This window comes from Polypterus senegalus, chromosome 2 (assembly GCF_016835505.1).
Source record: "Polypterus senegalus isolate Bchr_013 chromosome 2, ASM1683550v1, whole genome shotgun sequence".
NCBI lineage: Eukaryota > Metazoa > Chordata > Cladistia > Polypteriformes > Polypteridae > Polypterus > Polypterus senegalus.
This window is the reverse complement of record NC_053155.1, coordinates 101,857,699-101,884,267: the sequence shown is the minus strand read 5'-3', so window position 1 is coordinate 101,884,267 and position 26,569 is coordinate 101,857,699. Positions and strand designations below refer to the sequence as shown.

The following is a 26,569-nucleotide window of genomic DNA, read 5'->3' as shown; positions in this document are numbered from 1 at the left end:
TTTTATAAAGCCAAGCATGAGAAATGAAAACATTTTCTTCTATTCACAAATGTCTTGGTATTACAATAAACTCATATATTAAAAAAAAAAAAGATTTCCTTTAGATCACTGAAACAATAACCTTATACTGTATAGTAAACATTATTAATTATTATTTATATTGAGCATCCTATAATCTAAATATAATGATAATCAGTTATACATGTTTTCATATGCCGCAGGATTCTGGTTCAAGCTGCTTGAAACACACTACTTCTGTTTTATGGTAAATGAAAGTACGCATATTATGATTGATTCTTAATCTTACGGAAATGTTTTAACAAATGTAACAAGTTTTAACTCGTGTGCTTTCACTTTGTAAAGAAATTTACAAAGGAGCAAAGTGTATATTAGAATGCCACTAAAATGCAGAACTGTGTAATACAACTTGCACAATACGAAGTGACAGAAAAAGATTGGGACACCGTTCACTTAAATCGACTTTTACATTACGATTATTCCTACGACAAACTTAACAGTTTCACTACAAATAAATCTTCAATTTGGCATTTAGACACACTAAAAAGGAATCAACTATAAAACAAAACTATAGCAGTAACAAGGAGTAATAACAATTGAATGTTTTAGCTTAAACATCACCTTGACTAAATAGGATTTTAAGGGCACTGGTTTCCTTGTAATTTTACCCAGCTAGTAAAATGCATCACATGATATGTGCAAGAAGCTGACAACTTACCTGTTGGTCAAAATAATAGGTTTTGTAGTTAATCACGTTTTTTAATTCTGCGTTCGGAGAAAAGAAATTGTGACTGGACAAATGTGCCTGACTAAATGCTGCCAGCACTTCTACTGGAGTACAACATATTAGTAAAATAGACTGTATAAATCTGAACTCGATTGAAAACACAGGTCTGGACGTTGATCCCATGGCTCGGAAGCTCACAAGAAATTAAGTGAGTGATACAACAGGCGAAGCAATCTGCAACTTCTCTGTCTCATGACTTCCTGATTGGTATAACAGAGCAATCGTTAAAACTGGGATGTATGCTCCAGATTTATAACGCCTACAAAAAGGAAGGTGGCCCCAGCGAGCGAAACAGACGTCCGTTGATTCATAGATCAGTTAATAAAAATACATTTTCTATTGCAGGGTACTGATTTCCTCGTACTAAAAACATTCCGTGTTAAATGTCTCTATAAACGGTAAATGAAGTAGTACATTTTGAAAAATCCGCAGCTTTTAATATGTAAACTATTCCCGATCCATCCTTTTATTTAAGGAACAAAACATTATCGTAACTCTAATATACAAGGAGGACTGAAAAAGGGATTTTTATTACATGAGACGTAAACACAACTCGATCAGGAAAAGCTTTTCATTTTATTTACGACAGACAATGCAGATATTTGATACTGTCGTAAAGGACACTAACCGTTGCTAAGTTACTTCGCGTTGTGGTAAAACCATAGATGTGAAGTAATGGTTAGATCGACAGCAGAAACTTCCTCCCTCTGGGCAAACGAAAAGTCATAACATTGTTCAGAAATTTTATGGAGATACATAACGAATAACACCCTGTGATAGTATTACAATATTAGTATTATTCCGTATTAAGTGAAACGCTTGTATTAAATATTCTCTCTTAACTGTTGGCGTGTGTGGATGTGGATTAAAAACCTCGCGAGATCTGAGTAACAACCTATTGTGTTTGGGAAATTCGAATTAGTTTATCAGAAGAAAGAACCTTGGATATCGTGTGAATATGCAGTTAGTAAGTAAACGTGAATTATGATATATCATATACGATCACAGTACAAATCAAAAACACGAGATATTTATGTTTAACAAATTTAAAGGCTCATTAGTAAAACGTTGGATTCATTTGGAAATACAACTGTGTAAAACACACTTTATAAGCCTTCAGAAAGAGAAAAAAGACCAGACAGAGTTCACATAACACTACTCCATCCTTCTGTAATAAAACACTTTTTTCATTTTTTAAGTACTTTGCTTATATTACTGTATGGCTTTTCCTTTATCTAAACATCTCCATTATTAAAATATATTTTGTAGATTATTTATTTTGGTCTACATTTTAAAATGAATTAAGCAGATTTCATTTGGTTTCATGTGTAACTTTTCTTTATGCAATGTAATTAAACATCTGTTCCTTTGTATTTGACTTTTATGCAGACAGTATGAATGGCTTCCCAGACCACACTTGTTGGATCAGTGCTGTCACTACAAGATCATTGTTTTTTCTATCCATCTTGTCGGAAGTGTTTGTCACGTTTGATAGTAAATAAAAACAGGTAAGATACTCATTAGCAATGCAAAGTGTTTATTCATTCAAGATACATTTTGCCATGCAGCAAGATTTATGTTTAACTTTGTAATTATGCTGAATAGTATAACATAATGAGAAGAGCAAAATATTAAAGGGTCCATTATTGCACACCCAAGGCCATTGCCAACACCTTTATATATGGTTTGCTTAGATTTTTAATCCTTTGTCGTTTTCTTTCAGAGTAATTTACAAACAGGTTTAGAATACACTAAAATATCACTTTATAAATAACTGGTTAAGGAAATACTTTTGAGCCTTTGAGTTGCAGGATGCTCTTTGTATTAGTGATTCCAAATAAATGAAAAGTGCCTTTATACTATTAGATAGATAGATATATAGATACAACATTTTAAGACATTTGAAGAGTTTGTCATAATTACAAAAACATAATACTGCTTGTTACAAAAGCAGGAAGGGAACTGGGTTGAAAATCAGGTTTTTTGAGCTGCAGTTAACTATGACAAGAAGTGTGCATGTGGTATGGAGACTCCATGTTGTTTATTTTTTTGTTAGTTAACAAAAAATCAGTCCTACTACTAGGCAAAATAAGTTTGTTTTTACATAAATAGAGCAGAAATTACCTGGTATCAAGTACAGTACCAGCTTTCTATGGAAATTGAAGCTACCTTTGGTCAATTAATATGGAGCTTTCAATATTTGAAAAAAGCAACCAGTTTGTGAAGCTACTTGTCACATGCATTGAGTACTAAATTCAAGGCCATGCCTTCAACTTTATGAGAAAGAAATACAGCTTTAGTATTAACGCAAAAGGGAACAAGAACATCTGTGTATGTGTGAATATACATGTATGCACATGTTTTGTCTGAATAGATTTTCTTTTTAGTTAATCTTGTAATGACCAGGTATAATAGCTGTTTCTATATTATGGAATCTTGTAACTAAACTACGACAATTGTTTAAATATTTATTTTGTTTGAAACCTAACATATTCATAAATTTGTTAAACATGGTCATACTTAACTTTATTAACTCTAAATGTGAAATTCACATGAATGTGTGTTAGACAATTTAATACACACACATCTCTCTACTTTAATAAAAAAATCCCGGGACGAGACTTTTTAGCCTTGGAACCAGCAATTGCTCAGTCCTGGGTATGAGGTTAATCTGCATCCATCCCTGCATGTAGCTCCTTCAACCTGCAGGGAAAAACTTGGGGGTTGGAGGCAGAATTGGCACTTCCGCCACCATAAAAACTCACACTGTTCCATTCCATCTGAACTAGTGTGGTGCTGAGGTGTCACCTGTTGCATGGCTGCACTCGGGTCCTAATCTGGATCGTGAGTTGGTTTGTCATGCGGTGGGTGCAGCAATGTGCTGTATCAGCGTGTGCTCCCAACAAGACATGACTTTTTCAGAGAGATACTTTCACGTCCCACAAGACTTTGTGCCAATAGATTTAACCATGCCCGGGGCCTGAAATAAAAGACAAAGAGTAGATGACAAAGTAGAACGTCCTAAAGAATTCAAAAATGATGGCGTGATACACATGCAGAGCAGGTTAGAGATAATAAAAGTACTAAAATTCGAAAGTCTCAAAAAAATGATAGTAAAGATCACATTAGAGCAAACAAACAGAAATTATTATTCGGTGAAATAACAGAACAGTGAAAAGAGACTGAATATATTGTTCGGATTTAAACTTTAAGTCGGAGACTTGTACAACATTTATTTTGTGTTGCCATCAGGGAAAAGTAGTGTTTCTTCCAAATAAAGAGGCTATCAACGAGAATCAAAAGATTTGTTGTTTGGTGATAGTGAAATCCACATACGCTACAGGCAGAGACGTGAAGTGGCTGGCTTGTAGCTCAGGCCGGTGGTGGGCGAGCAAAGCTCCCTAGTATATACAGGTAAAATTCCATTACAACGAACTCCCAGGGACCTAAAATATATTTTGTTGTAATGAGATTCTGCATTTGTTACTGTAGTGCTTTCTTTAACTTGTGTCCAGGTGTTTGCAATATTTTCAATAGCTTATTTTGCGTTCATTTTAATCTCCTCCTGCCTACAAGTTATGCTGATGAGAATTTTTCTCAGTATTTCCTTGCGATAATATACTTTCAGGGTGTGAATGATGCCCAAATCCAATGGCTGAAGCACTGTTGTGCAATTGGGTGGGAGGAATTCAACACGAATATTATCTAAATGTGGAAGCATGTTGTGGGCAGCACAGTTATCAATCAGGAGCCGAATCATCCTTTTCTTCTTCATATTTTGAAGTTTCTGAACTCTTTTGAGACCCCCCCCCCAATGGGAAAGACACGCTGAAGTGCGTTCCGAAGCGTGATTCCAGAGTCTGTGGAAGATTGTTTGTCTGTTGCTGGAGCAACAGCAGGCTCTCAGCAGTGCAGTGAGGTGCCACAGAAGCAAATCATAAAAGATCGGGGTCGTGCTTTAAGTCCCTGTCTTGAACGCCAAAACACAAGGCTGAGTCTCAGTATTTTTATCAGAACCAGCTTTATTCAACTTGAAACAGGAACGGCACAGTTATTTATTGTAGAATGATCTGCCACTCTGCTATACACAGACACAGCAGTCAGGCAGGGTCGTGGCCAGATCAATGACCAAGTAATCCTGTTATCTGCATTTACAATTTACGTGCCAACCTTGCATCACCCATCAAGATCTTTTCTGTTTACTTTGGTGGAGAGACGCAGAAAATCCGTGAGTTGGCTCTTGCCCCTTACAGACACGGAGATCACAATTCGGGACGCTCTTCAGTGTGCTGTCTAGTTGGGGAAGGTCCCAAGAGAGTTTACAAACCTCACATTTTCTTGAATGAGTGTCGCATTAATAGGAATGTTTCTTGAACGAGCATTACTGAACCACATTAAAACAGCTTTTTTGACGTCTTCAAATGCAGCAGTTCACATACGTTTGCAACCTGAGATTTTTCTTCTTTTTTTGCTCTGTCTTTCAAGAAAGTTGACAGTGTCGATGGCAAAATTCCGATTTCACTGACAACGTCTTTTCTTTTTTTCTTTTTGCCGCAATCGAGAGAAATTTTTTTTCTAATATGAACTGTTATCGTCTTTTCGTGTCTGCCGTTTCTATAGGAGGGTGACAGTGTGTTTCTAATGGATGTTTTTCAAATGCTGACAAGCAATAAGCAAAAGGTATCACTGAAAAACCGCAGGAAACAAAAAAGCCAAAAAAAAAAAATAGTATGAGGAAAGTATGAAGAAAGAAAAAAAATTACAGTGTTTCTATTTGGGGATTGTTGTGTACAACTGAGCTGCAGCCACAGAATTAACTGCATGATTCATTCAGGCATTTCAAGGTCTTTTGGGCACTTCGTTGTAATGAAAGGATCTGCTGAATGTTCTTCATAGTAACGAGATTTCCATAGACTCATGTCATATGGGGAAGCTGTCGGGACCATAAAAATACTTTGCTGTAATGAAAATTTCATTGTAAAGGTATTCTTTGTAACAGAATTTTACCTATATATATACTAGCAAAATACCCGCGCTTCGCAGCGGAGAAGTAGTATGTTAAAGAAGTAATGAAAAAGAAAAGGAAACATTTTGAAAATAACGTAACATGATTGTCAATGTAATTGTTTTGTCACTGTTGTGAGTGATGAGTGTTGCTGTCATATATATATATATATATATATATATAAATCTATACTAATAAAAGGCAAAGCCCTCACTCACTCACTCACTCATCACTAATCCTCCAACTTCCCGTGTGGGTGGAAGGCTGAAATTTGGCAGGTTCATTCCTTACAGCTTCCTTACAAAAGTTGGGCAGGTTTTATATCGAAATTCTACGCGTAATGGTCATAACTGGAAGCAGTTTTCTCCATTTACTGTAATGGAGATGAGCTTCAACGCTGTGGGGGCGGAGTTTCGTGTGACATCATCACGCCTCCCACGTAATCACGCAGTACATAGAAAACCAGGAAGACCTCAAAAAAGCGCTGAAGAAAACATGCATTATATAATTGAAAAGGCAGCGAAACAATAAGAAGCGAGCGAGTGACATATACAACCATATTCATGAGTTCTGCTACTTCGGAAACAAAGCACGATGTAAACCTAAACTTTAAATTAAGTTCATAGACAGGTTGCTGCTGGCGTTTGTAATTTAGTGCCTGCCCATATAAGGCCGTCCGTCAGCGGCAATCCAATAGCAAACTGCCACGGGTAAATATTCACGGGTGAAGGACTGTGCTTATGGAGAGGAAGATGAGATGGTCAGGGTGGTGTTTGACACAAACTCAGCGAAACTGCGAGAGAAAGTTTTAAGTGCCAGGACTAAGGTAACATTAAATACAGCCATGGACATAGCACGAGATGGCACCAGCACAGCTGGGAACCTTCGATGCATGTACACCGAGCGCTCACGGAACTGGCGCGTGCACAGATAAAAAGCAACAGTTCCAAAGAGCTGAACAAAAACAATTACACTATTGAAAAGGCAGCAAAAAATATGAAGCGTCTGATACATATAAGCATATTCATAAATCCAACTACTGCGGAAACAAAGCACACGTTGGAAAAAGTCAATGTCCCGCTAAAGGAAGACAGTGTAAAAAACCGTGCATGCAGTGTGTCAGGTCTCAGATAAAGAAGAAGACGAGCTGTTTATTGATGCAGTAAGAAACGAATCGATGAATGAAACCTGTCATCTTTACAACGATTGACAAACACGGAATGTAACTTGAACACAACACATCCTACAAATACTGAACCTGATTGAAAGAAATAATGATAATCAAATCCTTGATGACAGCAACACTCAGTAACACTCACAAAACAAATACTGTATATTGACAGTCATGTTACGTTATTTTTAAAATGTTCCCTTTTCTTTTCATAGCTTTTTAACACACTACTTCTCGCTGCGATACGGGTATATATATATATATATGTATATATATATATATATATATATATATATATATATATATATATATGTATATATATATATATATATATATATATATATATATATGTATATATATATATATATAACCCGATCTACATACTCGAATAATGGATACTTTATTCGCCATCAATGATTGTTTTGGTAAAGCCATACTCAGTGTATTCATTAGATGAGCGGTAAAAAGTAAGAGCGAGGAAGGATGACTTATTGAGGCATGCAGGCTGTAGTGCGCGTCAACTCTATCTGAATTGCGCAATCACATTTGAAAAAATATATCAAGTTCTATTTAGTCCATATGTGTCAAACTCAAGGGCAGGGCCACATCCGCCCGGCGTTAATTATATCCGCCCGAGATCATTTTATATACTGTATTATTGTTATTAAAGCCGGGTATATGAAGCGCTGGTAACACAATAAACTACAGATCCCATAATGCAGCGCTTCAGCTGCCTTGCCAACACTTACCGAGTTAATCAAGTTATTGCGAAGCTAGCTCACACGATGCTGAAGAGAAAAGTTGATTCTGAAAATAGAGCCTTTAAAAACCGATGGGAGGCTGAGTATATGTTTACTAAACCCGTGTGTCTCATTTGTGGAGCTAATGTGGCTGTAATTACAGAATTTAATCTAAGACGGCACTATGAGACAAAACATCAGGTTAACCTGAATGCAATGCAGAAGATACAGAAAGCAGCATAATTAAATAAGAATCTGACACTTCAGCGGACGTTTTAACCCGTGCACAATCACAAAGTGATTTCAAGTGAAGCTGCTTTTATGGGAGACACAAATGCACCAGTGCACCTTGCCTCACTTTCCCTGTTGCCAAGTAATGTTAAACCAAGTCGTCACTACGGTGTTCCCAAATCGCACTTTGCTGATAAACTGAGCGCACTGAGTTTGCACGGCGCTTTGGTGACTTCGAAGAACAAAAAAAGTCCGTCTACATGCGGCTCGAACCTTATGCATGTTTGGTAGCACATATCTGTGTGAGAAGCGTGACTAACAAAACAGCACACAGGAGTCGCCTCACTGATGAGCACCTGCAATCCATCCTGAGAATCTCCACAACACAGAACCTCACACCAAACAGAAACGAACCTGTGGCCAAAAAAAGATGCCAGGCGTCCAGCTCTAAAATGACATATGAGCAAAGAAAACTGAATGATTTGATTTGTTATTGCTGAAAAGAACACATTTCATTTATATTTCTAGGTTTTGTTATGCAGCATGTTCATATTTGAATTTGTATCATTTTGACAGGATATATTTTTATGGAGAGCAAAATCTTTTGGGATATTTAAAATCTAAGTTTATTTTTATATAAAATTACATAAGAGTAAAGAAATGTGAATGTTTGTTCTTTTAACGTTTACTTTATTTCTAACTTGTATAATTTAGACAGGATAAATTTTTATGGAGAGCAAAATATTATAAGTTGTTTAAGGTTTGAGTTGATTTATTCACGAATAATATTCCTGTCTGTTTTTACCATTCCTACCAAAGATATTTCTGTCGACTAAATAAAAATTCCTTCTATTTAAAATTTAAATAGAACTTGAACAAATACAATAGTTCATAATATCCACGCAGACTTGCACGTAAGAGCGGGAGTTATCCGTTTTAACAAGCAGCGTATTGCACTGATACGAAATAGCTGTGTGTGTATATATGTAGATATGTATGTATATATATATATATGTATTTGTGTGTGTATGTATTTATGTGTGTGTGTATATGTATGTGTATATATGTAGATATATATATGTATATATATGTGTATATGTATAGATATGTATATATATATGTGTTTATGTGTGTGTGTAAATATATATATATATATATATATATATATATATATATGACAACACTCATCACTCACAACAGTGACAAAACAATTACATTGACAATCATGTTACGTTATTTTCAAAATGTTTCCTTTTCTTTTTCATTGCTTCTTTAACACACTACTTCTCAGCTGCCGTATTTTGCTAGTATATATATATATATATATATAGATATATATATATAGATATATATATATATATACACAATCCGGATTCCAAAAATGTTGGGACACTAAACAAATTGTGAATAAAAACTGAATGCAATGATGTGGAGATGGCAAATGTCAATATTTTATTTGTAATAGAACGTAGATGACAGATCAAACGTTTAATCCAAGTAAATGTATCATTTTAAAGGAAAAATATATTGATTCAAAATTTTACGGTGTCAACAAATCCCAAAAAAGTTGGGACAAGTAGCAGTAAGAGTAAATTTGAGCATAACAAAGAGCTGGAAGACCAATAAACACTAATTAGGTCAATTGGCAACATGATTGGATATAAAAAGAGCTTCTCAGAGTGGCAGTGTCTCTCAGAAGCCAAGATGACTGGAGGATCACCAATTCCCACAATGTTGCGCAGAAAGATAGTGGAGCAATATCAGAAAGGTGTTACCCAGCGAAAAATTGCAAAGACTTTGCATCTATCATCATCAACTGTGCATAACATCATCCGAAGATTCAGAGAATCTGGAACAATCTCTGTGCGTAAGGGTCAAGGCCGTAAAACCATACTGGATGCCCGTGATCTCCGGGCCCTTAAACGACACTGCACCACAAACAGGAATGCTACTGTAAAGGAAATCACAGAATGGGCTCAGGAATACTTCCAGAAACCATTGTCAGTGAACACAATCCACCGTGCCATCCGCCGTTGCCAGCTGAAACTCTACAGTGCAAAGAAGAAGCCATTTCTAAGCAAGATCCACAAGCTCAGGCGTTGTCACTGGGCCAGGGATCATTTAAAATGGAGTGTGGCAAAATGGAAGACTGTTCTGTGGTCAGACGAGTCACGATTCAAAGTTCTTTTTGAAAATCTGGGACGCCATGTCATCCGGACCAAAGAGGACAAGGACAACCCAAGTTGTTATCAACGCTCAGTTCAGAAGCCTGCATCTCTGATGGTATGGGGTTGCATGAGTGCGTGTGTCATGGGCAGCTTGCATGTCTGGAAAGGCACCATCAATGCAGAAAAATATATTCAGGTTCTAGAACAACATATGCTCCCATCCAGACGTCATCTCTTTCAGAGAAGACCCTGCATTTTTCAACAAGATAATGCCAGACCACATTCTGCATCAATCACAACATCATGGCTGCGTGGGAGAAGGATCCGGGTACTGAAATGGCCAGTCTGCAGTCCAGATCTTTCACCTATAGAGAACATTTGGCGCATCATAAAGAGGAAGGTGCACAAAAAGGCCCAAGACGATTGAACAGTTAGAGGCCTGTATTAGACAAGAATGGGAGAGCATTCCTATTTCTAAACTTGAGAAACTGGTCTCCTCGGTCCCCAGATGTCTGTTGAGTGTTGTAAGAAGAAGGGGAGATGCCACACAGTGGTGAAAATGGCCTTGTCCCAACTTTTTTGGGATTTGTTGACACCATGAAATTCTGAATCAACATATTTTCCCTTAAAATGATACATTTTCTCAGTTTAAACTTTTGTTCCGTGATTTATGTTCTATTCTGAATAGAAAATTAGAAGTTGGCACCTCCACATCATTGCATTCAGTTTTTATTCATGATTTGTATAGTGTCTCAACTTTTCTGGAATCCGGTTTGTGTGTGTGTATATATATATATATATATATATATATATATATATATATATATATATATATATATATATATATATATATATATATACAGTCTTTGGAGTGCAAGCAACTGTTGCTGGGGGTGCCAGAATCCATGAAGGAAGAAAAATGAAAAACATTATTTGTACAAAATCTTAATTTATTTATCCATTCCTAAATAATTAAATGGGCAGGCTATTTCGTATCAGTGCAATACACTGCTTGTTAAAACGGATGACTCCCGCTCTTACGTGCAAGTCTGCGTGGATATTATGAACTATCAGATCTCTTCAAGTTCTATTTAAATTTTAAATAGAAGGAATTTTTATTTAGTCGACAGAATATTATTCCGGAATAAATCAACTCAAACCTTAAATAACTTATAATATTTTGCTCTCCATAAAAATATATCCTGTCAAAATTATACAAATTCAAATATGAACATGGTGCATAACAAAACCTGGAAATATAAATAAAATTTGTTCTTTTCAGCAATAACAAATCAAATCATTCAGTTGTCTTTGCTCTTATGTCATTTTATCAGAGCTGGACGCTTGGCATCTTTTTTGGGCAACAAGTTCGTTTATGTTTGGTGTGAGGTTCTGTGTTGTGGAGATTGTCAGGATGGACTGCAGGTGCTTATCAGTGAGGCGACTCCTGTGTGCTGTTTTGTTAGTCTTCATGACTGAGAAGAGCTTCCTACACAGATATGTGCTACCAAACATGCACAAGGTTCGAGCCGCATGTAGACGGAGCTGGAGCATTTCTGCGGGAATGGAGTGAATAAACTGTGCGGGCCGTGCAGTATCGTACTTTGCCTTCAGTGTGCTATTACACTGCAGCTCAATCACCTCCACCTGAATCTGCACAGGTGCAGTTTCCACATCAACGGCAAATGGGTTGTAAAACAACTCAAAATTCTGCACTTTGAGCTACTGTTTGTATGAAAATGTGCTATATAAATAAATGTTGTTGTTTTTTTGTTCTTCAAAGTCACCAAAGCGCTGTGCGAACTCAGTGCGCAGTGCGCTCAGTTTATCAGCAAAGTGCGTATTTGGGAACACCGTTGTGCCGATTTGGTTCAAGATTACTTGGCAAAAGGGAAAGTGAGGCAAGTTGCACTGGTCTATTTGTGTCTCCAATGAAAGTAGCTTCACTTGAAATCACTTTGTGATTTTGCATGGGTAAAAACGTCTGCTGAAGTGTCAGATTCTTCTTTAATTCTTCTGCTTTCTGTATCTTGTGCATTGCATTCAGGTCTTTCAGGTTATCTTGATGTTTTGTCTCATAGTGCCGTCTTAGATTAAATTCTGTAATTACAGCCACATTAGCTCCACAAATGAGACACACAGGTTTACCGGCAATGTCAGTAAACATAAACTCAGCCTCCCATCGGTTTTAAAAGGCTCTATGTTCAGAATCACCTTTTCTCTTCGGCATCGTGTGGGCTAGCTTCGCAAAAACTTGCAGCATCATAAGCTAGACTTGATTAACGCGGTAAGTGTTCGGCAAGGCAGCTGAAGCGCTGCATTATGGGATCTGTAGTTTATCGTGTTACCAGCGCTTCATATCCCCGGGCCATTAATAACAATAATACAGTATATAAAATGATCTTGCGGGCTGGATATAATTACACGCCGGGCCGGATGTGGCCCGTGGGCCTTGAGTTTGACACATATGGACTAAATACAACTTGAAAAGAAATATTTTTTCGAATGTGATCGCGCAATTCAGATCGAGTTGATGCGCACTACAGTACAGTACATCGAGCCCGCGTGGTATTGTGGTTTTGCCTGTGTGCCTCAATAAGTTACCCTCCCCACGCTCTTACTTTTTTACCGTTCATGTAATGAATACACTGAGTATGGCTTTACCAAAACAATCATTGATTGCGAACAAAGTGTCCATTAGTCATAAAGCTTCAATTGGTGATCTGTCTTTCTGCGTTAACCGCATATTTTTTCATACGTCTCAAACCAAGGGGATGCGAGGCTAAAATGAACCGAGAAGCGCGTACATACTTAGTGCATCCCTCTCGGGAATCGAACCTCGGAAGTCAGCGCTAGAGGCGAAGCCTCTACTATAGCGTCACGCCGTGCGGTTTGTCTATTTGAGCGTAGCAGTGTAATTCGGTTTTTGTTCAGCACTCTTTGGAACTGTTGCTTTTGTCTGCGCTCGCCAGTTCGCGTGAGCCACTGAATATGGTTTTATATGTCACTCGCTCGCTTCTAATTGTTTCGCTGCCTTCTTAATTATATAATGCATGTTTTCTTCAGCGCTTTTTGTAGCTCTTCCTGGTTTTCTACGTAATGCGTGATTACGTGAGAGGCGTGATGATGTCACACGAAACTCTGCCCCCCACGGCTTTCGAGCTCAACTCCATTACAGTAAATGGAGAAAAATAGCTTCTAGTTATGACCATTATGCGTAGAATTTCGAAATGAAACCTGCCCAACTTTTGTAAGGAAGCTGTAAGGAATGAGCCTGCCAAATTTCAGCCTTCTACCTACACGGGAAGTTGGAGAATTAGTGATGAGTCAGTGAGTCAGTCAGTCAGTGAGGGCTTTGCCTTTTATTAGTGTGTATATGTGTATATATATATATATATATATATATATATATATATATATATATTACTATTTATCCTACACTTTTTGACTGATCTGAACCAAATTTTGCATAGTTGCTCTCTGGGAACATATGGACATGATAGACTGTCTAATTTGGACCCTGTGTACTAAAGTTTGCACACCAGTGCCACCTGCTGGCTTAGACCTAGAGAAACATCCAAACAGACTGAACCAAATACTATCTGAAAATGTGACCAGAGCTTAGCATTACTTACCCAGGCAATGCTTCTATCCACTGCAGTATCAAAAGGAGTATCATGCACCTTTGCAGGGTGGTGTTGGATAAGGCTTGATCAAGACTGGAAGTGATGTGCAACACAGAGGAAAGTCAAAAGGTTTTTGCTTAACTCCTGCATTGTTGGCTTTACTTCATAATGTAAGCATTAAGAACTGTCCACCTTGAATTCATGTTCATGGTAACTATACAAAATTTGGTTCAGATCAAAAGGTGAAAAAGATTGTAAGGCATTTATAGTTACAACCCAGCAATGAGTTACCACAATTGTTGTATCCAGTTGGACACAAAAATAACAAATTCTTGACTCACAAGAGCGGAGGTACTGATTGAGATGCAGTGTGTATGACGGGTTAGGGTCACCAATTAAAAAACACAAACTTATGCTTTCTTTCTTTAATCCATTCTGCAAATAAACCTGACAATGCCTGATCCTTTGTCTAGTCAGATAAAACATTGAAAAAGAAAGTAGGATGAAATACAAAAGGTGCTCACTTAAACGTAATTAAACACTGTGGAACATTTAAGATCTGAATTCACAAAAGGTAAGCTACAGTGTTGTGTTGCATTTTTTGACAAAATTCACTTTTGTTTCCTTAGTTAGCCATATTAAGAAGTAATTTCTATCATCCACATTTAATTGCAAGGATGTAACAAAACTGCCTAGCGTCTATAAGAATAAAGGCTGTTTGATGCCTATTTTATAATTTGTAAAGCATGTCATCTTTAAAGGATTTTTGTGGACTTTAATATTGGATTTAAAATTTGTATAGAAGCTTCTGTTCTGAGCATATTAATTGTACTGTATGTGTGAATTTGTTTCATTTGGAACTTGGTAAGAGAATGGCTTAATAAGAATTTTAATTCTTAATTAGTCTCTGCTCTGGATCAGCAGTTAGGAAAATGGTTTGATTAGTTTGAAAAGTTTATTAACATCTTTCTGTTTGATGTGTTTTTTCCTACTGATTGTAAACATCTGAACTTCTACTCAAAAGTATTATTAAATGTAATTATTATTTTAGTAAGTTTTGGCAGATTTCTGTAAAGTGAATAAACTTTTAAAAATATTTGGTGATTTGTAAGAATAAATTGTGTGTCTTTTCCCTTTTTTCATCAGCTCACCTTTATTTGTATCAGCAGCTTTCGTGCAACCAATGTGTACTCTGTGTTATTGCTGCCACTTTAATTAAATAATTTTTAGTTCTTCTTTTGTTTTAACTTTTCCATAGGATTTTGGAATTTTGCTTTCCACATTTGAATGCAGAACCATTCAGATATAACAACTATAACTTTTAACAACTTTTATTTAGAGGTATATGTTTTTTGATATGACTGTCATTTTTTCAGCACTCTTTTTTTTTTTTAACAAGAGTGTCATGAACTACCACCCAATGCATAGTTCGAAGCTTATATCATTAATTAATATTTGTTGGTATTGATGAGAAATTTTGTAGCCTAGTAAATAATCTGTTTATTTCTTCACAGATGCTACTGCAGAAAATGTGGTTATTCTTGTGAAGTACACAATGTTTGTTACCGATACAGGCTATCCTTGGGAGCAGCAGATAAAAATGAGATTTTTGGTGTCACAGTTTTTGGCAGCTGCTTGGATCCTTACTTTGGTGTCACTGCAGGTTTTCTGCAAAGGTATATGATTTAATAACATTATAGCATATGTGGTTGCTTTATCTAAGTTGTGTCCTTTTTCTTTGCGTCATCATTTTACAGACGCATCTTCACAATATATACTGTAAAAATGATTGATCTACAAAATAAAAGAAGGAAGAAGAAAAATAATCCCTATACTGTATCTTGATTCAGTCACCTACTCTTTTAGTGCTTAGCAACCAGAATAAAACTTAAGGACTGTATTTGATTAACGTTATTATATATTTTGGTGGAACATTCAGTAGAAAATAAATTTATCATGCCAGTGTTAAGCCAAAAATAAAACAAAAAAACAGAAATGAAACATCGTTCTTTGTGACATATGAAATATGATAAAACATTAAAAAAATTACCACCCTAAGATCATGATTTGATATAAACTAGAAAAATAAACATGCAGTATTTAAAAATACTCCATATACATATGAGACAGAATTACAGAATGAAATAAAGTTACATGCACCACGTAATTGTAAAAAAAAAAAAATAAATATTCAGATAGCCAAAACTGAAATAAGAAAAACATAACTTTAAAAAAATCCTTATGTTATTTTGTAGTTTCGCTCTATATAGCAATGAACATAGAACATACTAAAAAATAGTAACATGAATTATTTTAAAATAGTCAACAGAGTATCAATTATGTTATGAATTTGCCAAAGCCTAATTTGTTTTTTTCAGACAATTTTCTATCATCTATGTTGTTAGTTGAAATTTATAAAGTACAATTAATTTTATTATTTTATGGTCTAATACAGATACCAGAAATATTTCTGGAATTTTGAAATATAGTAGTATTTAGCTTTAAATAAAAAATCAGCTCAAATATCTATTTTAGAAAATGTTGCAATTTTCATTTAATTTTGAAAAAGCTCTAAATGTAAGCACCATTTGTAGTTGCTGTTGCTGGACCCTCTTTTCTTACATGAACCACAAACAAATATTGTGTGGTGCCTGGAGACAGGTCGTCAGTCCTTCCAGTTGTTCTTTGATCATTTTTAGTGTTGTTTTTTTACTTGCTTTTTGTGTGATTCTGACCTTTTGCTGAATAGATGTTTCCTCATATATTGGCATTATGAATGTATTGTGAATGGCCGTGTGCATTGACTAGGATTGTTTGGGTATACTAAGTTTGCCAAATGTATGCATCTTCACATAAAACAGGTCTTCAATTTTAATATACTATACTAAGTAATGATAAAAGCAGTGAAATCCTGGAGTGTTTTTTTTCTCTTCTCAGTTGTTATCAGTATTCTTAAGTACAGAACAAATAATCGTTTTCAAGAACTTTTAACAAAACATTTGTATAATGCATTGACAATTATACATTTTATATTGTGCACAAATATTTTAAGTGATCTTATGTGTAGTTCTTCAAAACCCTAGACTATTGAAACCTGCATATTTTTCTTTGATAATATATTAACTCAAGATGTCTCCAAGTGAGTGCTGTTTTTCATCCATATATCTGTCTATTTCTCAAACCTGCTTATCCTGAGCAGGGTTGCCATTTGTTTAATATTAGATAATATTCCTCTGTATGTTGACCAGTTTTGCTCTGGCCTTGAAGGTACAATGGTAAAGATTTACACGTATAGTTAATATAAAGTCAGCTGTATAACTGAAAGCTTTCACCTTTCTGTTGTCAATGTGATGTAATTAAATTTTAAAAATTAATATTTTAAGTTCTGTATAAAGGAGTGATCAGTTATGTGAAGTGTATTCACTTATTAAAGATTTTCATATTTACAGATTTGTAGAAGATTTAAAGAACAATGCTGAAGAGGTTGACTGTGATCGCCTACGCAGTTTGTTAGTTCGAGCAGTGGAGTACTGTTTTATAGGAAGACATTTTATATTTGGAGTTAAGGTACCATAATTTATGCCATTTTGTATCAACATTTATAATTTATACAACTTTCATTTTACTATATGTTTGCACGCAACATATCTTTCTGGTAATTGCTGTAACTAAATTTATTTGCTTATAAATAAATTATTTTTTCTATTACTTAGAAAGTTGAAGCTGGAAAACACTTTATACCTGTACCTTTTAGTTGCGTCATCAAAGTAACATGTCTTGCAAAAATAGTATACTGCTATAAAGCTTTTCTCCTGTGTGCAAGTTAGGTAATTCTTAAAAATTCTTTGAAAAGAACCCCATTTAACCTCATTTCAAATTAATACGTCATCCTGTTTATTTATTGGGTAGAGTGGTTGCTCTGAGGCTAGGGATCTGCACCAGCAATCAGGTGGTTGCTGGTTCAAATCCTGTAAGTGCCAGTAGTCATTCCACTCTGTTGGACCCTTGAGCAAGGCCCGTAACCTGCAATTGCTCCATCCTGGGTATGGCATTAACCTACGTCCAGCCCTGCAAGCAGATCCTCCAAATTTTAAGGAAAAATTTGGTGGTTGGTGGCAGGATTCCCACTCCAGCCACTGTTTATATATATATATATATATATATAAACACTCACTCTGTTCCACTCCATTCCAACTAGTTGGGTGGTGAGGTGTCACCTGTTGCACCACTGCACTTGGGTCCTAATTTGGATCCTGAGGTGATGGTTCATGTGGCAGGTGCGGCAACACTCCTCTCCTTTTGTCTCTGTTTATTGAAATTGATAACAATAAATTTTTGTTCATATGGTCTTTATCTTAATAACAATGCTTTAAATATTTAAGGGGTTAATTATAACTTCCTCTAATAGTAATATAGCATCTGTTGCAAGTAAACTTTTTCCTGAATCACAAGATCAAATTAAGAAATTAATAACCAAAATAACAATAAGGAAGTGACTTGTCAGACTGATCGATCACCTGTAGCTTGAAATAAAATAAATGTGCAATGTTCCCTGTGGAAGCCAATATACTATATTTTATTATTGTTCATTTAGTAATGGAAGGCATTTTTAAAATCCTAGGCTTTTCAGAGGAAATAGAAAACACGCTGTCCTTAGAGTAACATTTCACTGATGCAAATTACATAGCTATATGGTTCTGGTGCACAGAACACTGTGTTGTCTGGAAACTACAGCTTAAATATATTGTACATTAAAGGTAGACTTTTTGATGTGATCATTGTACAGGGTGAGCCAAAATGAAGTACCACATCAAGGTCATTGCGAGAGGTAGAGGCAGCCATGTAAATTGGGGTGGGGGTCCTTTGATAGGCAATCCCTTGTAGAATCGTTCTTCAAAAACAACAAATCCATCTTCACTAAGCAATGCGCCTTCCAAACGCACTTAAGCATTCCTCCTAACAGTGACGTCCCAAATCGGAAAACAATTCTTCAGTGTGTGGGTAAATTTCGACAGACGGGTACAACAACTGAACAGAAAATCTCCAGGCCGTCTTCTTACTGTACGAATGGCTAAAAACATCCAAGCTGTAAGGGCATCAATTTTGCAGTTTCCTAGACGTTCAGCGCTGAAACATGCGCCTTAGGTGTTTCCAATAGGGAATCCATTCCCGAATGGGTTTATCCAATCCCGGGAATTCGGGAATCCAGGGCTCCCGTGAATGACACAGTGCACGGGCATCTCACATGTGAATGGTTTTAGAATAACCAACACTTATTTTTAATAAAACTACTGCAATATGTTGACACCAATAAAAGATTAACCTTAACTACAAGCAGTTCATGCTGTCATATAAGTACACTAGCAAAATACCCGTGCTTCGCAGCAGAGAAGTATTGTGTTAAAGAAGTTATAAAAAAGAAAAGGAAACATTTTAAAAATAACATAACCTGATTGTCAATGTAATTGTTTTGTGACTGTTATGAGTGTTGCTGTCATCAAGGATTTTATTATCATTGTTTCTTTCAATCAGGTTCATATTTAGAGGACATGTTGTGTTTAAGTTACATTCCGTGTTTGTCAAGCGTTGTAAAGATAACAGCTTTCATTATATATACATACTAGCAAAATACCCGCACTTCGCAGCGACGAAGTACTGCTTTTAAATTTTTATTAAGAAGAAAAGTAAACCTTTTTAAACTGAAGGAAAATATACCAATAATTATTTGTTAAGGATCTCTTTGTATACCATGTTGTCAGTTCGGCCCTCCAGTTGTAATATGACCAAGCTGTGTGCTGAGCTTACACTTGAGCATGCAACGTATAGTTGGCCATGTGAAAAGCAATCTTGCCTCAAATCAATGCTAAACTTTTGTAGGGTCTGTCCCTGAGACTTATTAATTGTCATTGCGAAGCAGAGCCTTACTGGAAATTGGAGGCATTTGAATTGAAATGGGAGATCAGAGGGTATAAAGGGGATGCGAGGAATAAAAACTCTATGCGCCACTGCCAGTAAAAATAGTTGCCTCAATTAGGTTCTTTTGCAGACACGTGACCTGAAGTCTTGTGCCGTTACAATGTTTTGGTGGCTGTGTTTCTCAGTAACATTATTGGTGCCCCAATCTTCAAAATTAGATTATGCTCAGGAGTGCCTGGAGGATTCAGAGTGTGGAGAAACTCTAGCGACAGCGTGTCTATTAACTTGTGGATTTTTCTGCGAGTATTTGGGGGCAGCATCATGAAGTTGTTTCCGCCTAGCTGCATCAGAAAATGTAGGCTACCACAACGTCTTACACACCTCCTTTTTACTGTTTTCTCCCAGCTTGGATTGCTGCTGTCATAATCAGTTTGAGTTTCATGGTTTGTTTCAATTACGTTACTATTTGCAGGACTTGTTGTGTTGAAGTGACATTCGGCATCTGTCAAGCGTTGTAAGCATACAACTGGTTTCATCGATAACTTCGCATCCAGCTTTTGAGAGTTGAAACATTCATAAACATCAAAGTGTCCACTACTCAAATTTTCACCTGTGAATCTAAGATATTTAAGGGGCATTGGCGGTTCTCCAAAGGTGTAAAATGTTTGGCCATTTCGGTACACTTGAAAGCGACAACCGAACAATTCAGCGCCAGCCATCAACTTACATGCAGAACCATAGGTGAAGGGCTTAAGCATTTCACTCTTATAGTGCTCCTGTGTAGTATAATTATCTCCTGTACCGTCATCAGTCCACACCTTGAACCTGTCCCAGTCATTCAATACATAAGACAATGTTCCTCCGGATATCAAAAGTGAACCTGATATGGCCGTGCAATATGTAACACAGAGAATGTAAAGGGCAGGCGGCATCTCAGGGCATGGAAACAACTCGGTAAGTGACAGTTCTTTGATCGATGGTGATCACCTCGATAGACATGTTAATGGGGGTACGGTTGGAACAATAAAGAAAATGGGTACCTGAACAATGTAAACCAGTGTTTCCCAAACTCAGTCCTGGTGAACCCCTGTGGCTGCAGGTTTTTGTTCCAACCAGCTTCTGTTTTTAATTGAACTCCTGGGCTAATTAAGTGAACTAATATTTCCCAAGTTCTGTGTTTAGGGAACAATATCGAAATTAGAAAACTAAGTTTGCTAAAAAAAAAAATATTAAAATTTACCAAGGAGTTATATAGGAATAGTATTTTTTTTTTCTTTTTAACAGTATTTTCATCTTGATTTTCATTCTACTTTTCTAGGTCTTCTAATTGTTTAATTAATATATTATTTAGCTAAAGTATTTGCAGCCGTTCATTATTCAGTGTTGTTTGAAAGCATGTCTGCTCTGCTTGTTTTAAATTGTCATTATTAAGATACAACAAAGGGGGAAAAACTGCACAGAGAAAGGGCAAAGTATAATGAAATCAACAAAAGAGAGTTTTCAGTGTTGTTTGCCAGCGTGTCTGCTCTGCTCGTTTAAGCATTTAAATCTACATAAGGCAGGCTGCCAACTATGTGGGAGTGGGGGACACAATATTGGCAGGCAGCCAACTACGTGGGACGCAGGACGCATCCCTGCCTCACATGGCGACCAAGCTGCAGGCTATGGACGTATATATGTACAAAAGTAGTATTCAGTTATGGCCATTATGCATGGAATTTCGAAATGAAACCTGCTTAACTTTTGTAAGAAAGCTGTAAGGAATTTCAGCCTCCTACCTACACGGGAAGTTAGAGAATTAGTGATGAGTGAGTGAGTCAGTGAGGGCTTTGTCTTTTATTAGTATAGATATATGTGTGTGTATATATACACATATATACATATATATACAGTGGGTACGGAAAGTATTCAGACCCCCTTCAATTTTTCACTCTTTGTTATATTGCAGCCATTTGCTAAAATCATTTAAATTATTTTTTTCCCTCATTAATGTACACACAGCACCCCATATTGACAGACAAAAAAAAAGATCTTTTGAAATTGTTGCAGATTTATTAAAAAAGAAAAACTGAAATATCACATGGTCCTAAGTATTCAGACCCTTTGCTCAGTCTTTAGTAGAAGCACCCTTTTGAGCTAATACAGCCATGAGTCTTCTTGGGAAAGATGCAACAAGTTTTTCACACCTGGATTTGGGGATCCTCTCCAGTTATGTCAGGTTGGATGGTAAACATTGGTGGACAGCCATTTTTAGGTCTCTCCAGAGATGCTCAATTGGGTTTAAGTCAGGGCTCTGGCTGGGCCATTCAAGAACAGTCACAGAGTTGTTGTGAAGCCACTCCTTCGTTATTTTAGCTGTGTGCTTAGGGTCATTGTCTTGTTGGAAGGTAAACCTTCGGCCCAGTCTGAGGTCCTTAGCACTCTGGAGAAGGTTTTTGTCCTGGATATCCCTGTACTTGGCCGCATTCATCTTTCCCTTGATTGCAACCAGTTGTCCAGTCCCTGCAGCTGAAAAACACCCCCACAGCATGATGCTGCCACCGCCATGCTTCACTGTGGGGACTGTATTGGACAAGTGATGAGCAGTGCCTAGTTGTCTCCACACATAACACTTAGAATTAAGGCCAAAAAGTTCTATCTTGGTCTCATCAGACCAGAGAATCTTATTTCTCACCATCTCAGAGTCCTTCAGGTGTCTTTTAGCAAACTCCATGTGGGCTGTCATGTGTCTTGCACTGAGGAGAGGCTTCCGACAGGCCACTCTGCCATAAAGCCCTGACTGGTGGAGGGCTGCAGTGATGGTTGACTTTCTACAACTTTCTCCCATCTCCTGACTGCTTCTCTGGAGCTCAGCCAAAGTGATCTTTGGGTTCTTCTTTACCTCTCTCACCAAGGCTCTTCTCCCCCGGTAGCTCAGCTTGGCCGGACGGCCAGCTCTAGGAAGGGTTCTGGTCGTCCCAAACATCCTCAATTTAAGGATTATGGAGGCCACTGTACTCTTGGGAACCTTAAGTGCAGCAGAATTTTTTTTGTAACCTTGGCCAGATCTGTGCCTTGCCACAATTCTTTCTTTGAGCTCTTCAGGCAGTTCCTTTGACCTCATGATTCTCATTTGCTCTGACATGCATTGTGAGCTGTAAGGTCTTATATAGACAGGTGTGTGGCTTTCCTAATCAAGTCCAATCAGTATAATCAAACACAGCTGGACTCAAATGAAGGGGATCTCAAGGATGATCAGAAGAAATGGAACCTGAGTTAAATATATGAGTGTCACAGCAAAGGGCCTGAATACTTAGGACCATGCGATATTTCAGTTTTTCTTTTTTAATAAATCTGCAACAATTTCAAAAATTCTTTTTTTTGTCTGTCAATATGGGGTGCTGTGTGTACATTAATGAGGAAAACAATTAATTTAAATGATTTTAGCAAATGGCTGCAATATAACAGTGAAAAATTGAAGGGGGTCTGAATACTTTCCGTATCCACTGTGTGTGTATATACTGTGTGTATATATGTGTGTATATATATATATATATATATATATATATATATATATATATATATATAATACACACACATCAAAGCTTCCCGTGCGATCTCGCGATGTCCACGGCGTTATTTAATGTTAGCTCAGATACCCACGCTTCGCAGTGGAGAAGTAGTGTGTCAGAGACATCACACACTGCATGCACGGGTGTACCTTTCCCAGTCCTGCAAAGTCCGTTCACGTGAGCCGCTTGGAATACATGCATCGAAGCTTCTCAGCTGTGGTTGTGCCATCCCGTGCGATCTCGCAATGTCCCCGGCTTCATTTCATGTCAGCTCAGATACCCGCGCTTCGCAGCGGAGAAGTAGTGTGTCTGAGACATCACACACTGCATGCACGGGGTTAACCTTTCCCAGTCCTGCAAAGTCAGTTCACGTGAGCCACTCAGAGTACATGCATCGAAGCTTCTCCGCTGTGCTTGTGCTATCCCGTGTGATCATGCGATGTCCACTGCTTCATTTAATGTCAGCTCAGATACCCGTGCTTCCCAGCGGAGAAGTAGTGTGTCGGAGACATCACACACTGCATGCACGGGTTTACCTTTCCCAGTCCTGCAAAGTCAGTTCACGTGAGCCACTCAGAGCACATGCATAGAAGCTTCTCAGCTGTGCTTGTGCTATCCCGTGCGATCTTGCGATGTCCACGGCTTTATTTATTGTCAGCTCAGATACCTGCGCTTCGCAGCGGAGAAGTAGTGTGTCTGAGACATCACACACTGCATGCACGGGTTTACCTTTCCCAGTCCTGCAAAGTCAGTTCACGTGAGCCGCTCGGAGTACACTCATTGAAGCTTCTCAGCTGTGCTTGTGCTATCCCGTGCAATTTCGCGATGTCCACGGCTTTATTTCATGTTAGCTAAGACCCGACACTTAAAAGTTTCTCTCGCAGTTTCGCAGAGTTTGTGCCAAACACCACCCAGACCATCTAATCTTTGTCTGAATATTTAGCAGCAGAGTGTTTCTATTGGATTGCCACTGACGAACGGCCTTATATGGGCAGACACTTAATTACGTGGGAGGCGTGACGAGGGACGGAAGTCCGCCTCACACAGCGACCGAGCTGCAGGCTATGGCCGGTATATATGTACATAAGTAGGTTCCAGTTATGACCGTTACGCGTAGAATTTCGAAATGAAACCTGCCCAACTTTTGTAAGTAAGCTGTAAGGAATGAGCCTGCCAAATTTCAGCCTTCTACCGACGCGGGAAGTTGGAGAATTAGTAGTGAGTGAGTCAGTCAGTCAGTCAGTGAGGGCTTTGCCTTTTATTAGTATAGATGTATCTAGTTAGTTGTGCTTTCTACACTCTTATTACGCATCGTGTTGAGCGTGCGGTTGTCGAGAGTGCACCTTCGTGCAGAGTACGCCAGCCGCTGAGAAAGCACACTCTGTCTCCACTGAAGTAGGCGGCACAGTCATCAGATACTGATACACTTGTTCTGAACAACGCCCGCGCTTGCCGTTGCACTGAAACACAGCCATTTCAGCTTTTACTGATGCATCCAGTTTCTTGTCATCATTCTGTGATGGCAAATTTCTTTGCACAGCTAATGCACAGACTGACGCATTGCAATTTCAAGTTGCTGTTGAAAGCTGTTGTCTGACGAAGACATCAGCCTGTACTGTCAACGGCACGTGCCACAGACGTCAATGAACTCTGCCCCATCCCAGCATTCGTGAGCTGCAGAGTGCAGACACCTCCCAATCCACTGTGCTCAGTCTTAGTGGGAGCCGGGAGACTGACTGTTGCTGGTCTGTTGTTGATTGAATTAATGAGCAACACACTTCACCATGGGCCAAAAAACTGTCCCACTTAATTATTTTCAACTATAACTCTGTTATTTCTTGATCGATTTTTACACGCTATATATGCGAGCTTGGCCGTTCCTGTTCAGCCAGGAATTCCAGCAGTTTCATTCCCGGGAATTCGGGAATGAAAAATGTCTGGGAATCCCAGGCTCCCAGTAATCAGATTGGATTCCCTAGTTTCCAACACGTCTTTAAAGAGAATTTTGCATGAGGACCTTAATTTCCATCCATACAAAATGATGGTAGCGGAGGAACTCATGGGGAGAGACTGGGAGAACAGTAGAGAGTTGTGCGCGAACATTCTTCAGAACGTTCATTGAGATGCCATTGTCATGTGCAGCGACAGGGCACATTTCCATTTGAATGGTTGCGAAAAATAAGCAAAACTTTCGCTATTGGGCCGAAACCAACCCTCATGAACTTCATCAGAGACCCCTGCACAGTGAGCGTGTTACAGTTTGGTGCGCCATTGCAGATTTTGGCATTTGGCACTTTTTTAAAGAGGAGGGAGCAACAGTCACTGTTACTTCAGAACATTACATTGAAAAGGTAGAGAACTGTTTGCAGCCCCAACTGGAAGAAATGGATGTGGTGGATGCCTGGTTTCAACGGGATGGAGCAACAGCACTGAGTTTTGCAGGTGTATCTGGGGACGCTGATCTCCCTGTGCAGCGATGTTAAGTGGCCTTCACATTCGCAACATCATGCTCTGTGCAATTTCTTCTTGTGGGACTAATTCAAGTCAAAGGATACACACACCGACCTCAAAACATTAAAGTCCTCAAGGATACTGATCGCCGCCGTTTCATTTGAAATGGCCGAACAAGTCATGCAAGCGTTCAGAAATCGTCTCGAAGAGTGTATCACCACCTTGAAGACATAATTTTTAAAATAGTGACAAAAATCTATTTTGTATACCCTTTCTTGTGTTGTAATGAAATTTATTTTATCTTGTAGTGTTTTTGTAGAATAAACACTTGAAATGTGGTACTTCTTTTTTGGCTCACCCTATATATGTACATTATTTAATTTTTTTTTTTAATTCCCGGGAAAGTGGTAGTAGCAAGGGAAATGTAGTTATTTTAGGTTGCATTTCAAAATCATCTAATCATTTTTCTAAATCCACTTTACAGATTCACTTATTTCTCTGACAAATGTGACTTTATTTGAATTTCTGAGTTTCAAGTCAGCAAGTCTAGTAGCTGCTTCCTGTTTACCCATCTATTTATGTTCAATTCAAAATACTTTCATTTTCGTCTACCTTCAAGCAGCTGACCTATCTAGGAATATTTTATGACATACTTACCTTGCTTTGAAACATATCATTCACATAGTTATCCAGAATCTGTTTTATAATTTTTTTTGTCAATTCATAGATTAATACAACATATGAATACTGCTGTACATCCATCCATCCATTATCCAACCCGCTATATCCTAACTACAGGGTCACGGTGGTCTGATGGAGCCAATCCCAGCCAACACAGGGCACAAGGCAGGAAACAAACCCCAGGCAGGGTGCCAGCCCACCACAGTACTGCTGTACACCTCCTT

The 26,569-nt window shown here is 37.8% G+C and overlaps 2 protein-coding genes across 4 annotated transcripts in view; one reads left to right on the top strand and one right to left on the bottom strand.

Annotated features, from left to right (window-relative positions):
- LOC120523224 (prolylcarboxypeptidase (angiotensinase C)) overlaps nt 1-1,254 on the bottom strand; it is a 45,592-nt gene extending 44,338 nt beyond the window's left edge. For both annotated transcript variants that reach the window (XM_039744297.1, XM_039744298.1), the window contains exon 1: nt 737-1,254. In XM_039744297.1, coding sequence (XP_039600231.1) covers nt 737-928 — 192 coding nt within the window. In that variant the 5' untranslated portion in view covers nt 929-1,254. The remainder of the gene's footprint in view (nt 1-736) is intronic.
- A 174-nt stretch (nt 1,255-1,428) lies between these two features.
- Nucleotides 1,429-26,569, top strand: part of ddias (DNA damage-induced apoptosis suppressor) — a 31,299-nt gene continuing 6,158 nt past the window's right edge. The window contains exons 1-4 of one of the 2 annotated variants that reach the window (XM_039744295.1): nt 1,429-1,772; nt 2,195-2,313; nt 15,261-15,422; nt 17,196-17,313. In XM_039744295.1, the coding sequence (XP_039600229.1) occupies nt 2,204-2,313; nt 15,261-15,422; nt 17,196-17,313 (390 nt within the window). In that variant the 5' untranslated portion in view covers nt 1,429-1,772; nt 2,195-2,203. Of the gene's footprint in view, nt 1,773-2,194; nt 2,314-15,260; nt 15,423-17,179; nt 17,314-26,569 lie in introns of those variants that run through there. The other variant, XM_039744296.1, reaches the window with a different exon arrangement.